General features: G+C 38.6%; 1 protein-coding gene across 1 annotated transcript in view; it reads left to right on the forward strand.

The window, feature by feature from the left end:
* Positions 1-2,552, forward strand: part of FRK (fyn related Src family tyrosine kinase) — a 97,138-nt gene extending 94,586 nt beyond the window's left edge. Inside the window, exons 6-8 of the mRNA XM_028117071.2 lie at positions 334-515; positions 1,787-1,952; positions 2,341-2,552. Coding sequence (XP_027972872.1) covers positions 334-515; positions 1,787-1,952; positions 2,341-2,552 — 560 coding nt within the window. The remainder of the gene's footprint in view (positions 1-333; positions 516-1,786; positions 1,953-2,340) is intronic.
* Positions 2,553-17,421: the final 14,869 nt, after the last annotated feature.

Genomic DNA, 17,421 nt, shown 5'->3' on the forward strand with positions numbered 1-17,421 from the left:
GTGATGCATGCTGTGGGAAATGGCAATACCTGGACACTTTCAGATCTTTAGAGCTGTGTTTGAATTAGTGATACTGTTGTTTCTTTCTCTGTGGAATGTTCCTTCAGGGGAGAGGGGGCCACAGCCTTGGAATGTGTTTGGACTCTGAAAATTGTTGCCTCATTGACCCTTCATAGGAAATGAATGGTCTGTATTAATTATGTTTCTTTGCTCAACAGATCAGTGCTATGGCATTTAATCCCACTGACAGCTCATTCATCAAAATTCTCAGAATTCACTTCAATAATTCACATGTTCTCCAAAGTCAGTCTCTTACTTTCTCTTATTGCTCAGATGATGCTGGGACAAAAATCCATCTGACTCAGCAGGTAGACATGGCTGCGCAGGTTGCCTCTGGGATGGCTTATCTGGAGTCCCAGAACTACATTCATAGAGATCTGGCTGCCAGAAATGTCCTGGTTGGTGAACATAATATCTACAAAGTTGCAGATTTTGGACTTGCAAGAGTTTTTCAGGTGAATTTTGTTTTGTTTTAACTAGGTTTTGTCACAGGTCAAAAGTCTAACATACCAGCAGACTAACAGATTTACTGTTGTTCTTCAAAATAATGATTCTCCAAATTCTGTGGTCTGTAGAACACTTCAGTAGCCCGAGGCCTTACTGATAAACTACCTCCTGTTTCTGTTTCTTCACCAAGGAGAAAGAAACAGAGAAAATGATGCCTAACCAGATGGGAAAGTATGTGATTAAGTTTGTGGTTGGATTAATGATCTGCTTTTCAGTACAGTAGCCTCTGTTGGTTTGCCTCAATTTTCCTTACAAAAAGCAGCACATTTTGTATAGTTACCCCATCCACCTTTGCTCACTTTCTGCCAGATTAATATTCATGCTGCCAGAACTCTTCAGCAATTGCTGACTTTTTTTTTAAAGATTTTATTTATTTATTTGAGAGAGAGAATGAGATAGAGAGAGCATGAGAAGAGGGAGGGTCCGAGGGAGAAGCAGACTCACTGCCGAGCAGGGAGCCCGATGCGGGACTCGATCCCGGGACTCCAGGATCATGACCTGAGCCAAAGGCAGTCTCTTAACCAACTGAGCCACCCAGGCGCCCAGCAATCACTGACTTTTTAATTCCTGCCCCTCTCCCCATGTCATGACATCAGGCCAAAAGACACTGACATTAGTGACATACTATTAGGTGTTTTTCTCTGAATTTAATTTTTAATTTCTACATTGTGCCCTACAAATATGGGTGTGGAACATGAAACACAACATATAAGTGATTCTCTTTTGATCTTCATGAATTCATTATCTTTTTTAAATAAGTTAATTAGAACCTCAGTGACTTGATATATTATTTTAAATCATTTGGATCCTACTTTTCAGTATCAGAAAGTGGCAACATGGTAATTATTAAAGTCAGTGGCTCTCCAGTACCAACAGTAAGTCTGGAAACAGACAGACTTTGCTTTCATTTTTTTTTTTTTTTTAATTTGCTGAAGACCATCACACGTGAGTTCTCCCATATGCAGTAGAGTACTCCTGTCAGTGCTCTTTTTAGCACATAGTAGGCTCTTAAATAATATTTTATTAACAACTTCTCATAGATTTCTCAGTCTTATAAGCCAGATTTGGAATTTGTTACTATAATTATCAATTGAACTAAACTCATTTTGAAACTTTTCCCTCTAAATTTTAATGTGAAAGAGGTTACAGATGAACGAGGGTAGCAAAAAAATATATATATATCACTTGAACTTGGCTTGATTCCTTAATGCATTAACAGGTAGATAATGAAGACATCTATGAATCCAAACATGACATAAAGCTGCCAGTGAAGTGGACTGCGCCCGAAGCCATTCGTGCTAATAAATTCAGCATTAAGTCCGATGTGTGGTCATTTGGAATCCTTCTTTATGAAATCATTACTTATGGCAAAATGCCTTATAGTGGTGAGTAATTAATTCTGAAGTGGGCCTTTCTGCTGCAGATCACTTACTTAGGTGTGACTTTAACTGCCTTGCCCAGACTTAGAGGGCAGAGTTATGGGGCTGACCATACCATGTGCCTGTAGGAGCATAATAGATAAAATTTGATGATGATGATTTGCATTAATGAGGTAGTTTATTGCCTCTTTCTCCTTTGCTCTTGAATTGCAGTCTTATGGACATTACTTGCTGCAAGATGTAGTTTAATCTCTGCAGCCTGGGAAGGGGATGGTAGACCTCATAGCTCCACCAAGGAAATCAGTTTGCTTTATAATCTTTAATATAATTATCTATGAATTTAAGACCCTGAACTTTAACTTGTTTTTTGTTGGTTCCTTTCTATGTTATTTAGGCATGACAGGTGCTCAGGTAATCCAGATGTTGGGTCAAAACTATAGACTCCCTCAACCACTTAACTGTCCACCACAGTTCTACAACATCATGTGGGAGTGTTGGAACGCAGAGCCTAAGGAACGGCCAACATTTGAGAAACTGCATTGGAAACTTGAAGACTATTTTGAAACAGACTTTTCATTTTCAGATACAAATAACTTTGTAAGATGAACACTGAAGAAGAACATTAAATAATCAAGTAACAAAAGAGTTCAATAATCAGTCCAGAAATACAACCTTATTAATCAACTGCCAGAAGAGCTTACCTTGACATATTCAAGTGATAGGGTCAACTTACCCGTGTATTATGAAGAAGATTATAAGTGCATTATATGTGACTGGGCAACACTGCACGACAGTCTAAGATGATATTTTATCACTGCCTGGCAAAAATCAAACACATAAACACAGTTATTTTTCTTTTTAAAAAATACTTAAACATTTCTATTTATTGTTTGAAATACCGATCAAGAGGATCAACAGATGACAGTCAGTTTTTACTCAGTGACTGTTGTAGCATTTTCCTGTTTACTGATTAAAGTGGTTATTCATTATTCCTCGGATTGCTGAATCCCATCAGGCTGTTATTATGAAGGAATCTGATTGCTTTGCTGCACAGCAGGACCTGTGCTTTGAGATGTTTTTTTTTCTCTTTTAAAATATCCTGTAACTACAGTGATGGTAAAGCCATGTGAAATGACTTGATTGTACTTGGAGTAATTGCACATATTTTTTCCTATGCATAAAAAAATGAAGCAGCTGTTGAAAAAAGAATTAAAATTTCTCTCCTTTTGTAGAAGGAAATGATGGGATTTTTCTGTACCTCAGTATGTGTCATCTGAGAATCATCTACATTAGTTTTAATCTCCTCATGTTAAGAATTAGATTGCAAAGCAGATGAGTTATTATCTATGGAAGTATGTGAGAAACATCGAGTAGCCTGCAAAATCTGAGAAATAAGTGTAAAATAGTTGAGGAACAGGAGAGGAGAGCAGTAGGATTGCTATGGCTTAGATAGCTGAATAATTTTTTAAAAGATGGACCTTTGGCATATAGGCCAGAGTTTTAAATTGATTACAGTACAGGTTAAGCTCAGTTTTAGATCTAGAGGCTAGGAATAATGTCTGACCCTGGTTATGAAGCTGTATTTTCCATCTGGTAGGACAAGAGGGTTTTTATTCATCTTAAATGTGCATTAACCTTTGTAAGAATGTTACTGTCTTCTTAAGCAACGGGTGGATCAAATTTTGTGCTCCATTAGATGATTTGGGAGAGTTCTCAAAGGTAGTTTCAGAATCAAGGATATAGTGAAAGATCTCTGCTGTAAAGCAATATGAATGAAACAAGCCACGAAAAGACGGAAGATTTTGAAGTATATTCTCTCATCTTTAAAGGAGAAGAACATATCTAAACAGTTACAGAAACCCGAATTCAAAGTGGATGAAGTATTAAGAAGTAAATGTGTGAGCTCTGCCTGGAAGGCTAGAGGTAGGGAGGGCTTCAGGTACCATATCATTAGCACTTCAGTGATAGTGACGGGGACCCACGTTCCTTTCAGCTATCTTCTCTGTCGCCAGCATTGTCCTCATTCTCAAATCACAGATGGCTCAGTAGCAGCTGGGGCTCCCTTTTCTTTTCTCCTCATCTAGTAGCAGAAAATGGGAAACCTCTCTCTCTGCATTTTCAGCTTGCATAGGAAGCATTCTTTTTGGGGGCGCCTGGGTAGTGCAGTCGGTTAAGCCTCCGACTCTTGGTTTCAGCTCAGGTCGTGATCTCAGGGTTGTGAGGTTGAGCCCTGTGTCGGGCTCCGTGCTCAGCAGGGAGTCGGCTTAAGACTCTCTCTCTCTCTCCGTCTGGTCTTCTCCCCCTACTCTCTCTGTCTCTCTCTCTCAAATCTTTAAAGAAAATCATTCTTTTTTCTCGTTAGGCAAATTGGGTCATATGCTGATGAATAATAGACTTAATGTGAATGTTATGTGCTGATTGGCTTAGAATAAGTTCTGCCACTTAAACTGGAAATGTGGCCATTTTTCCTGGAGACAAGTTGGGAGGTTGGCTTATCAGAATAAAATTAGATGCTGGATAGGTTTCCATTAAGGAGAAAATCCCAGTTGTAGGTAGGTGTGTGTACGTACATTCAGACTTCTCTGAAACTGAAATGGGTCATGTGGAGCTATTGATAATAGAGCCCCTTGGCTTTTTTTTTTTTATAAACAGGAAAGATGTATAAGATAAGGTCAACACTAATTGTTTAAGTCAGCTGACGATGTAGAGGACAACTTCATTTGTTTAAAGTCAGAGTCTAATTGTGAAAATTCAACTACTATATAATCTTTTTTGTAGCAGCTAATAATAATAACTTTCTTAGTAAGATCTGATTTTGAAATGTATAGAGAAGGTTATCCTTTCTTGTTTTAATAACACCTGAAACCGGTTTAACTTACTACGTTTGATTCTTGGAGACGTTTATGTTCAAGGTTCTGTCAAAGCAATCTATTGTTCTTGTTTTTGCCTGATGGATCATAGAGAAAAATAATGGATTCATTTATGAGAAGCAGTAATAGATTTTTTTCAAGCTGACATAAATTTCTTTCCCTGTATAGAATAAAAGGATCGGGAAAAGATAAGTTGAATTTTCCTACAATGAGCCAGCTCTTGTTAAATTTACCTCCCATAAATTGTAGCAAAGCTCTTTCTATGTAATGTTTTATTTATGTAATTCGGTTATTTGGAGGTGGTGGTGAAGGATGTGAGTACATCATTTCATGTGGTATTTCAAATCTCTTTTGACAAAAACCTAAGAATTTTTGCAATAGGAAAAATTCAAAATTCCATTAAGCCTCTTTTAAGAAGGTTAGGAAGAAAATAGGTTTACATTACCTAAGGTCGAAAGAGGCACAGAGTGTGCCTAAGAGCTGTGGAACCTGAATATTGTATCATGGAAAACAAAGTAAAATCGAAGTGACTAGCAATCTGCAAACTGGGCCGTGGTGGGTGGGAGGGTGTCTCAAAGGACACCAAAGGATGGGCGTGGGGAAGTATCAGGCTGAGCACATTCACATCCACTCACAACGCATGTCTGCATAGTGACTACATGGATCAACTGAACCATAAGGGGCCAAAACTCTTTCGATTCTCTGATGGCCCAAAAGGAGCCATTGCCCTTGGAAGGATGCCATAGTGTCACCCAGCTGGAGCTTCCTTGAGGAAGCAGTGCCCAGCTGGTGATCCATGGCTTTGCCAAGCACATGCCCTGTCTGCAATAAGGTTTTTCATAGTCTAGTTGAGCATATGGTTTCTGGACCAAAGTGCCTGTCTGCGAGTGTGTCCGTGGCGATTTTTAAGGACTCTGCAACGAAACATTATGTGAACTAGAATGGTGATACTACGGGTACTTATTCGCCTTGTGTTATTGTGTTCTCCCATTGAAAACACCTAGTCTCAAAAAAAAAAAAAAATAGTAAATGAGGTTCGAATACCTGGGGATTGGAATTGCCTGTGGGCTCATCTGGAAATGTTCAATTCTCTGGTATTTCCTTAGCATTGTTATGGAGACATTTTGGTCTATAGTCGCCAACATGATCCAAAAATTTAACGTTGTAGCATTAAAAAAAAGAAAAAAGGCCGGGTAGTTTGGTGGAGAGAGAATACTTAAAATCTTTTAAATTCATGGCTCCAGTAATATTTTAATTTTCATAGTGTCATCTTTTTACTGCCTACACTACACCATTAAACTCCTTCAGATTTTTCCTTTTTTTACATGAAGGAAGTGATGGTAAATCTCTTAAATTATTTATTACATTTAGACATAAACTGGAGAATAAAAATAGCATGCAAACCCTGAATTTCAGAGCCTGTTAAAAGTTTAGCTTCGATTTGCACTCAGCTGGCACTATCTACATAGGAGTTATAAGATTCAGTTATAAGGAAAGAAACACCCAATTATTTCCATTTACTCTTCTTGCCTGAGTAGTTTATCCATTAGTTATGTGAAGTAACAGGCTTCAATGTAACATCTTTTTCACCCTCATGGAATATAATCAGCTCTTCCAGAAAAGGGTAACAAATCTCAAACTTGCGTTAAGTATCTAGTTATGTATATTTCTGTGCAGGGGATTCAAGTCATAGAACATAATAACCCTGAAATCATATGTTAGGGGAAGATGGCTAAAAGCAACTAAAATTGCTTGTTTTGGAAGAAGCTAAACATCGTCTTGTAATAATTCTCTGGGATTTTAGAATAGAGGTTTGATTGTACTATATGTGAAAGGTAAGATTGCTTGATATCAACCAAGTTGCTTTAATGTTTATGGTTCACACAATTTCAGGGTAAAGGATATTAGAGCTTTTAATCATTTTTCAGAATCTGCATTTAATTATAGATTCAGAAAGTGGGAAACAAAGCCAATTAGCCAGATTCTATACTTTAAAGGTGCCACAATGAGATGTTTGTCTCTAAAAAATGAGTATTTCTATGTTATATGCTTTAATAATACTTACATTGTACAACTACATGCGAGTGTATTTACACATGATTAGTATGTGTATCAAAAAGGATAAAAAAAAAACCACTCCTTTCGGGGTGCCTGGCTGGCTCAGTTAGTAGAGCATGCGACTCTATTTCAGGGTCGTGAGCTCAAGCCCCACGTTGGGTGTGGAGCCTAGTTAAAAAAGAGAAAAAGACTTCTTTTAATTGTACCATTTGTTACAGTGCTATTCCTTATCTTGGTTTAAATGCAACTAATATTTGAAAAATTTCTATTTCTGGGTACTTTAAAATACTAAGGTAAAGGCTTTTCTTGAAAATACATTTTACCCTAAGTGTTCTATCTTTATTTAAGATGGATTTTTTTTCATTATGCCAGTTATATCAAAATGATTACTTTTAACTTGACTTTTAAAAGCTGACTTCACTGTTTCAGAGGTCAAGTTGGTAGTGGACCCATGACATAAATTTGATGTATTTTATGGTATTTAAAATGTTTCCTCAGTTGACTACATTAAAAAGGCTTACATTTCTGTAATGGGGAAAGTAAGTTGGTGAATCCAGGAAATAGACCTTGCTACATACTCACTGCAGGTCACCTGCTTCATGTCCCCTTTATCAGAGACCCAAGCTGATGGAGAGATCCCAGCTCTGACATTGTCAGTTGCTGGAGCAGTGGGAATGAGAGCCCTGATGGGTCTCATGTTGGCAACTGAATCCGTGGGCCCAGAAGACACATATGTTGCTTCTGCTCACAGCTAACTCATTGACCGTAATCACATGCCTTCACCTAGACAGAAGGAGCACTGGATGTGTAATCCTACCATGTACCCAGAGGGAGGGCACCAGAAATACTCAGCGAACAGCACTAAACACTATCACACCACATTAGAACATCAAGTAAGTTTTACATGATGCTGAGTGTTGGAAGGCCACGTATACTTATTTACCCATCTTTTCCCCTTAATTATTTTATTCATTCATTAAACAAATGTAGATTGCTAACGAGTAGCAGACATTGGGCTACATAATTGAATAAAATTATGAACAAGGGAGAAATGGACCCTGCTTTCTCTAAGGTTACAATCTATCTGGGGAGACGGATTGGCGTGTGTGACTCTCAGCTCACAAATCTATCTATGTGCACAATTTTACCTTCCCATTTTCTCCCTAAGAATGAACTTACTGTCTGTAAGCTACTATCCTGTGTCCGTTCTCTCCTTGCTTCTTAATAGAAGAAACTGTTTTCTTGGAGCCCAGCTAAAAAGATCACATTTTCAGCCTTTTTTGTAGCTAGGGGTTACCAAGGAGATGTAAGAGAAAATTGCTCAGAGGGACTTCTAGGAAGACTCCATAAGAGGTGGACGGAGAACTGGAATGGGCTTTTTCTTGTCTTTTCCCCTTTTGTACTGTTTTAGGCCTAAAATTCAATACCATCTGAGATCATCAAGAAACCTTATAGATGGAAGTCACTTCTCAGTAGGGTCTGGGTTAGGGCAGCTGCCATACTTGCCATGGATGGCTGACCTCAGAAATTCTACTATAGGAGAGAGAGAGAGAGAGAGAGAGAGAGAGAGAGAGAGAGAGAGAGAGAGAACATTATGCTATGTAAGCAGATGTTATTTCCAATTTCTCTCTCTAGAGATTGGAATGGCCAATTTCTGAATGGCACATTATCTACTTAAAACCTCCCTTCCACCAGGTATTGGAAAATAACTTCTCAGGTATTGCTAGGATTTTTTCCTAAGTACTGGGTGCTCAGGATATGATAAGATTTGGGAAGAGTTGTAATTGTTTAGTGCTGATATCAGATCATCAGCTGTCCATGTGGCCATCCCCTGAGATATCTTTTCTCCCATCTGAAGTCACCTCTTCGTCTCAGCTCTTTCTCATCTATTTTCATGCTCCTTCTGGGTCCAAAAGAAATTCTTTGACCCATCTGTCCAGATGCTCCCACCAGTAGGAGCTTTTCTCTCCTTCAGGACATGTGTTGGGAGGTACTTCAGTGCTTTCCTCTCTTCCAGGCTCTACTTGGGAATTCTGCTCTCAGATTCTCCAGACCATCCGGAAGTCCTCCCTCTCTCCCTCCTCACATATCAGAATAGGGACCTACAAAACTGAAGTGCATCCCTCTGGCCTCATTCTTCCCCTGGCCTTGGAATCTTTAGTCTTTTATGGTAGTAGGGTTGGGTGGGGTGGACCAGAAGGCTGATGACTGCATTTCAAAAGCTTTGGATATTAAAAGACAAGAATTTGACTCTTGTTTTCCTGTTTTCCACTGTAATAATTTTTTTTTCCAGATAATAGGTGTCTCATGGTCTAGTTGCCTGATATGGGAGGACCAAAGCATAATAGAAAATACCTGGGAAAAAACATCAATTAATATCTTAAATAGTATCCTGCCACACATGGAAATTCAACAAAAAATACATAAAAATTACTTGACTGTGGTTGTGCTGAGTATCATGAAGGAGAAATGTGGGGTGCTGTGACAGTGAACAAATGTCCCCATAACTAGGTCTGGAGAGTTGGGGAGAAATGGAGACATGATGTTTTACTGTGGTCTGAAGGATAAGAAGGTGTTTGCTGACTCCAGGAAGGAAATAGGCACAGCAAAGACAAAGAACATGGGACAACTGAAGAACTAAAAGAAATCCAGTTTGCCTAGAGTGTGTGGAGTGAGGGGGAAAGGTTCACAAGTTAAGGCCGGCCAGGCAAGTTCTGTCCCAATAATGGGGGCTGTGTGGTCCAGGTTAGTAATCTTATTTTTAATCCTAATGGGCAGACATTGACATCTTTAAATTGGTAGCACGACCTATTTTGGATTTTTAAAATATTATTTTCACCAGCATATGGAGAATGGATATGGGGAGACAATTTTGGAGGTCCGATTGTCTGGGAGAGAGACGAAAGTAGGTCAGAGGAGTGGATGGAGATCTAGAAAACTGGACACACGTGAGACCTGGAGGTAAAACAAGCCGCTCTTGATAACTGGGTATGTGGACAAGGAATAATTACGTATTAAGGATGACTTCCTGTGTCCTCTAGGAGCAACTAGATGTGAAACAGTGGAAAAGAAGCAGGTCAGGGGAACAATGATCAGAGGAGCTGGTTAGCTGATCAGTTGTCATGAAACATCCAACTTGAGATGTTAATTAGAGTTGAATATTCAGACCTGGAGTCCAGAAGTGAAGTATGGAGCCAAATGTAAACTTAGGAAGACTTTGGTATAAGGGAACCATGTAAGGGAAGGGAACCCCCTCAGAGAAAGAGCAGAGGAGGAGAAACAAAGAGGATTAGTTCTGAGGAGATGGGGCATTTAAATGTGGGTGGAGAAGAAGCCAGAGAAGTGGGTGGGAAATCAGGAGCGTGTCATTACAGAAAGCCAAGAATTAAGGAGTGCCAGTTGTGCTGAACCTTAATGAGAGGTCAAAGACTTGGGAAAGTGAAGGTTTCCATGAGCTTTTAGAAACACAGCGGTCCTTTGAAAGTGCAAGTTCACTGGAGAAGTGGGATCAAAAGTGAGATTGTAGGGAGCTGAGGCACAAGAGATGAGCGAGGACACTTAGGGCCTGGACAGTCTTTCTACATAGGGCGGTGTGCACGCAGGAGGCAACAGGGAGCATCGAACAGTGAATGTGGGACTCAAGAGGTGGGTGTGTGCGTTTCTAAAAACCAGAAAGACTAGATCTTGTTTGAGTGCTGTTAGGATGGTTTCTGGAGGTTATTGTAGCAGGAGTAGAGAACATAGTGTAGGAACATTTTGCAACTGAAATAAATCTGAAAGAATAACTGCTGCCTTGTTCACTGAATTTGTATGGATTCTATAATATGGATATTTAGTTAAGCTAGATATCTTTGCCTTAAGGAAACTAAGGTCTGGAATGTAGTAAAAACATATTTGAATGGATATGTCTCCTTTTCCAGAACCATTTACTTTGTTTGAATGAAAATTTCATGGTGAAATTTTCTTACCTGTTTCTCCAAGATTGATTTACTTTTCTAATATTCTGTGAGTAGATAGATGGCTTTTCTTTAGAAATATAAGTTTTAACTGGATTGGAGAAAAAGAAAGAAAAAAGAAAAAATTTCAAGTAATCCCAAATAAAATATCTATTCATTTTCCTTGGATATGAATGTCTGGTCTAATTGTTCAAAATGAAACACTATGGCTCATTGCAGATTAATTATGAAATCCATTTAAGAGCACGTTATAATAATGTCAGGGAGGTGATAAGAAGCTGGAGTGTTAATATTTCAGGGGGAAGACATTTGAACCACCCCCAAAGAAGATAATCATAAGAAAGATTAAAAGGGAAACAAAAAGAAAATTCAACAAAGAAAGGCAAGGCTGTTTTAAGAAAACATATCATCAAAATCTTAGGAGAAATGTTTCTTCATTCATCTTGTTAATCGGCTTATGAATAATGCAGAAATGTACTTATTTGGCTTTAAAATATCCTTAGTTCAAATCCTAGGTTTTTGGGCTTGAGTCAGACAGACGTGATTTCACAATAAAATCTTTTCTTGGGCATTATCTTCATCAACCTATTTTCATGAAGCCACAGAATTGTAGAGCTGGTAGGCACTTTGGAGGTCATATAGTTGGTCTCACAGGAGTTCTTTCCCTTCTTTTGAAATGAAAACTCAGAAGCAAAAATAATAAAAAGCAGGGGATATTTAGTCATTTGAGAGATTGTTTTCTTCAAATGAAACTGCTTCCTAGACTCTTTAAATCCTTGCAGAATTATTTGCAAATCTTCAAGAAAAGACTCGGCATAAATAAGATTGCCTCAAGTTAATTATCTTTCTCCTGTGTTTTAAAGAAACTTACGGTACTTAATTTAGAGAAAACCAAAGATAGAACTCAAGATTTGGTTTTGCGGCTGCACATTAAAAATATTTGAAAGCACGCAAGATGTGCGATGTTGTGCAAATGGGAATGGGAGCCCACATCAAGTAATAGCAGAAATCAAAGCAACAGGATAAATGAAGTTCACAAGTTCTCAAGCTGACCAGCAGGTGGGGGCCCAGATCGCTGCTGAAGAGCTATGGTTGGGGATTGGGGGTAAGAGAAGAAAAGAACCTTGAAAATAATCTAAAATTCTCATCTAATATTTAGTTTGTGTAAAAAAAAATAGTGGAGGTAAGCTCGCGTGTTCATAAGTCCCTATGCTCAGACCTGCAATGAAGACACTGATTATGGATGACAACACAGTGCCCCACAGTTTCAAGAAATGCAAAATTGCATACTTGACTCCTCCCCAAACTCTAATTATCAAAGTAACTTTGAGTGCTCACCGAAGTAGAGTTAATGGCACATAGCCTTCATGAATATTCCTTTTGTGATATATAGATTTTAATATGTTAGCTCTCATTTTTATATGTATTTTTATGATATACCCTGAATATCTTCCCACATGCCCAATTATATTCCAAAAGCATTGACATATTCTTTATATAGCATTGCTTGCTTTCTTTGCTTATTCACTCTTATAACAAAGAAGGTATGAATAGACTTCTGTGAAATTAATTTTAAAAAATTATAGGCATTTTGATTGTTATTAATACAAAAAGCAAAACATTTTCAATACTGCCTTGCAAAACTGACAACTAATCATAGTTCATTTTTTTTCAATCACAAGAGAGTTAAATTATTTTTATACCAGTGAAAAATTGCACATTTTTTTTCCCTACTGTGCTTTAGAACTTTTAGTTTAGGAAACAGTGAAAATGATACGTTGTTTGTGGCATTAACTCCACTTAATTTGGAACCTTAGAATAATTTTATTTTCCTCCCATTAAATCTTTAATGCACTTTCAGCATAAAATTTAAATATATTAATATGTCAAGTATTGATTTTGTGTTCGCATTTTAAGGCTATCTAAATTAATTGATACTTTTTGGTGGATCTGAAAAACAGTTGATGTATACTTTATTATCTGCTCAATATTATGATTTTAAGCTCATTTGTTGACTAAAGAAGATTTATGTCCTTCGGGTTCATTCTATTATAATAATCAGATTTCTAATACTGTGAAGACTTAGAAAGATTCATGCACTTTTTCTGTGTAAATGATACAATTATATTTTCTTTTTCATTTTGACATTACTTGGTTAAATTCTGGCAGCCTCTTACACAATGAGAAGGTCTTAAGAAAGGAAAGCATTACTTGATTAATGCTGGAAGAATGCCAGTGGAAGGTTGACTTCATATCTGGTTGGTCTTATTGTTTCTGTGGTAAGATGGATGAAAAAAATATAGAATGTTAGAATGCCAGTATGGTTCTGACAGACTGCTGTGCTAAGAGAAGATTTGCCTCTGGGACCATTTAAGAGAACATTTGGTTTACCTACAGAGCAAGTTTTCAGTAACACCTTTATAAAATACTAACTCGTTCCAGGAAAAGACAAGGAGAGCAGAAGGGAAAAGGGTGAATGTTCTCTGAGAAATTTAGGAATTTTCTTCTTTATGCATTCCATAGGGGTTGTCCTATTTTTTCCTACTTCATACTCCCTAAGTTTGGCAGAGGGTACAAATGATATAAGAGGCAAAGAACAAAAGAAGGGAACTAGAAAGAAGAAATAATGTAGTGAAGCATTGAGATGGTGAGCTAGGGGGAGAAAACCAGCTCTTCCCTCTTGAGACTACATAGTCAGATTTATAGCATCTATTTCAGTCTTAGCGAGAGATTTACTGACAGATCTTTGCCAAATCAAATCACTTAATTCCAGAAGCCCTCTCCCTGCCTTTTGGCTCTTTTAAAGATATTATTGTTAGTATTTATAAATTGCACTGAGGGTTTCAGAAACATAAAGCCATGAATATTTCATGAAGATCTTGAGATATTTGGATCTAAGTATGGCTACCAAATACAGCCAACTCTCAAATCCCACTTCGTGGGTTACGTGTGGGGAACTTAGTTCTGGACTGAAATCCTCTTGCCACATAATATATTTCTGAGCTGTCTCCTTTTACAAATTTGTCAGTGTGTAGTTAAGGAAAGCAATCTAATTTCATTTCAGTCTGGACAGTAAATCTTCTGCCATGAAGGTTGAGATATAAGGAGGTGGGGTGGGGAGTGAGGAGGAACTGCTGTGGGCTTTCATCCAATCATCATTTCAACACTTACTGGGCATCTGCTCCACGCTAGAGACCAAGTTAGGGTTTGGAAATAAAAATACGAGTAATAGAGGAAACCTTGTGTCCTTATGTGATAAGGCTTTGGAGCTAGGCTTTCTGGATTTGAATTCTAGATTTGGGTTACTGGTGCTAGCCTTGAGCATGTTATTTAATCCCTTTCATCTGTTTTCTTATCTGCAAAATGGGGATGTTACCTAGGTGACAAACTTGTTTTGAAAATTAACTTGAGAGGAGCAATTTGAGCAGTATCCGATACATGGCTGTGTACTCAATACATGTTATCTGTGAAGATCCAGTCTCTGTCCTCCAAGACAGTCATCTAGGGGGGGACTGTGGGTAGGGAATGAATCACTATAACATAGTGTGGTAACCCAGACTTGCAGGGGCCTTTATGAGGGCTCAGGAGACACATAGAAATCAGTCTGGACGGTTGGTCCAAGTTGGAAAAGGTTGTCAACACCAGGTTTTGAAGAGAACTGCATGCTAAGCCAAAGACCTAAACTGTAGTCTGAAAAAATATTGGTATACAGTGTATAGGCTTCTAATCAGAGCTTTCAACTCAGGAGATCTTTGTCCAAGAAACTCTAATTAGGGTTTTCAACCTGGGACCGACCCCTCTCTTAAGACATGAAAGAACTTAGTTTTACATCTTTAGCCTTTGACCCTTTTTGTCCATCAGAGATTTGGCTTAGTTCTTAGGGATCTCCTTACCTCATCAAAATTTTAAAAATTAGCTTTATGTTTGGGCTCCTGGGTGGCTCAGTTGGTTAAGCGACTGCCTTCGACTCAGGTCATGATCCTGGAGTCCCACATCGGGCTCCCTGCTCAGTGGGAAGTCTGCTTCTCCCTCTGACCCAACCCCCTCTCATGCTCTCTCTCTCTCATTCTCTCTCTCAAATAAATAAAATCTTTAAAAAAATTAGCTTTATGTTCAACTTATTTTTATCTACCTTCATTAGCCGTATTTTTCAAATGACTACTTACTCTTTGCATTTTATTCCTATGTTAAAAATTTAATCTCTTTCTTTAGAGAATTTTGGAATTTCTTGGCCCTTATAAAATATGGTTATTTGCCTCACATTTTTCTTCAAGTCTGGCAGATATTATAGAAGAGAAAGCACCGACTTAGGAGAGCAGGTTCCAGGGTAGTAACTGCAGTGCCTAATGAGGTTTGCTAGAGCGACCTCTGTATGTGCAGGACGAGGTCTGTTCCTTAACTCTGTGACCTTGAGCTGACTAATTAATTACTCGAACTCATTTAAAAAGCTTTCTAAAATATGGGTATCACATGGAATAATGAATATGGAAATGGCCAGCATACAGAATATTCTGAACAATCTAAGCTAAACCTAGTTCATGCTCATGAGCAGAACCCACCGGGTGGTTTACAAGGATTTGCTTGTCCCAGGGGGAGCGGGCTTCTACATCGCAAATACTTAATGTGAGCATAGTGCTGGTACATAGTAGGCAATCAAAATATATTATGTGCAGGGATAAATCAAAGAATGGGATACTACAAACCTCCACAACTAGAATCACAGCTTCTGGCTTCTCACAAGTTAACAAGTTAAACATTCCCCTAAGAGCACACTGAAGATTGCATGGTTTGCTTATACCCAGATCAGCTGGTGCCCGGTGGTCAAGTGGGGTAACTGTCTGTCTCCAGTTAGGAGGTAGACATGCAGACGTGCAACTGCTTTTGGCTCCATCATGCGGCTGGAGCCATACAGTAAATGGGAAGAATGAGCCTGAAGCCAAGTCCAAAGATATTCTCCACTAGTCATCTCCTCACAACTCTGTTTCTACAAAAACTCACGTGGTGCTGAATCTTTCCTTGAAAGCTTGCTGCAGAGAAGCATGGGATAGGGTTCCCGATTGATTCATTAGAATACCTGCTTCCAGAATAAGCAAAACCAAGTGGATTAAATTTATTTTCCTTCAGGACTAAATTTTTAGGAATTCTTTATCTCCATTCTCTTCTCTCAATGCAGAATCAAAGAGGTTACCTGTGGCTGGGAACAATAGAGACCAAATTTAGTATGAAGATGGATCATCTCACATAAACCATACAAAAGACGAGTTTTTATTGTCTCAATTTGCATCTGTGCTAAGACAAAAATTAAGTACATGTGAAGCCTGCTATGGTTGATACCTCAGTTTGCCGGGCTTTTGACTTAATAATTTGAGGAAACTTGAATGTCAGGGCAGGAAATGCTTTGGCAAATCTTGCACTGAGAAGTTTCCACACTAAGGGCTGGTTCTAGAAGAAGAGCTTCCTGAACCATAAAGGAAATTTTCAGGTCAAACAGATTTCAATATTATAGGCTCATTGAGCTACCCTCAGGCTAAGTCTTCATTCAAGGTCCCGGAATGATTCACTATTACTGCTTTTCTCCATTCTGGAGAGAGATGTTTTAGATCAGGTTAAAGTGATCATTCATTTATTCATATTCGGCCAACAACTATATATTGAGTACTTATTATGTGCCAGGTATTTTCTAGGCCCTGGGGATAATGGGGCAAACAAATCAGAACAAGTCTCTGTCCCATATTCTAGGTATGATTTCACCCTTAATCTTATTCTGACCCAGTATTCCCGCTTGAATCTTGCAGTTTCCATAACCAGAAGGGCAATATTATGGGTATATAAGGATGAAATGGAGCTAAAATGCTTCTAATTATGTAGTTAATCTTCAAAGTTTTAAAAGACTCCAATTGTCTACTTAGACACTGCTATATGGTTGAGCTTTTTTCCAAACTAAATACCAAAGGCTTGATGATTCTTTGAAACCAGTCTCAATTGCCCTATGCCTGGAAAACAGAGAATTAACAATCCCATCTCTTAGTTAAATAATAATTCCGGGGCGCCTGGGTGGCTCTGTCAGTTAAGCGGCTGCCTTCGGCCCAGGTCATGATTCCAGGGTCCTGGGATGGAGCCCCACGTCAGCCTCCCTGCTGAGCAGGGAGCCTGCTTCTCCCTCTCCCTCTACCTGCTGCTCCCCCTGCTTGTACTCTCTCTCTCTAATAAAAAATAAAAAATCTTTAAAAAAATAACAATTCCTAGATTTTTTTTTTACTCTAAAAACTTTGTAGAGACATTTTAGGTAGAATTTATATGAAATGATCTAAGTGCCCATGTTTATTTTTTATTTCTATTTTTTTAAAGATTTTATCTATTTGACAGAGAGAGACACAGTGAGAGAGGGAACACAAGCAGGGGGAGTTGGCAGAGGGAGAAGCAGGCTCCCTGCTCGGCAGGGAGGCTGACGTGGGGCTCCATCCCAGGACCCTGGGATCATGACCTGAGCCGAAGGCAGACGCTTAATGGCTGAGCCACCCAGGCGCCCCTAAGTGCCCACGTTTAAATATTTTTGCAAAAAATGTAATGTTCCAAGCTTAGATTATCATT

This window comes from Eumetopias jubatus, unplaced genomic scaffold (assembly GCF_037043125.1).
Source record: "Eumetopias jubatus isolate StellerSeaLion01/CBP00866 unplaced genomic scaffold, mEumJub1_p1.0 scaffold_6, whole genome shotgun sequence".
In the NCBI taxonomy this organism is placed as follows: domain Eukaryota; kingdom Metazoa; phylum Chordata; class Mammalia; order Carnivora; family Otariidae; genus Eumetopias; species Eumetopias jubatus.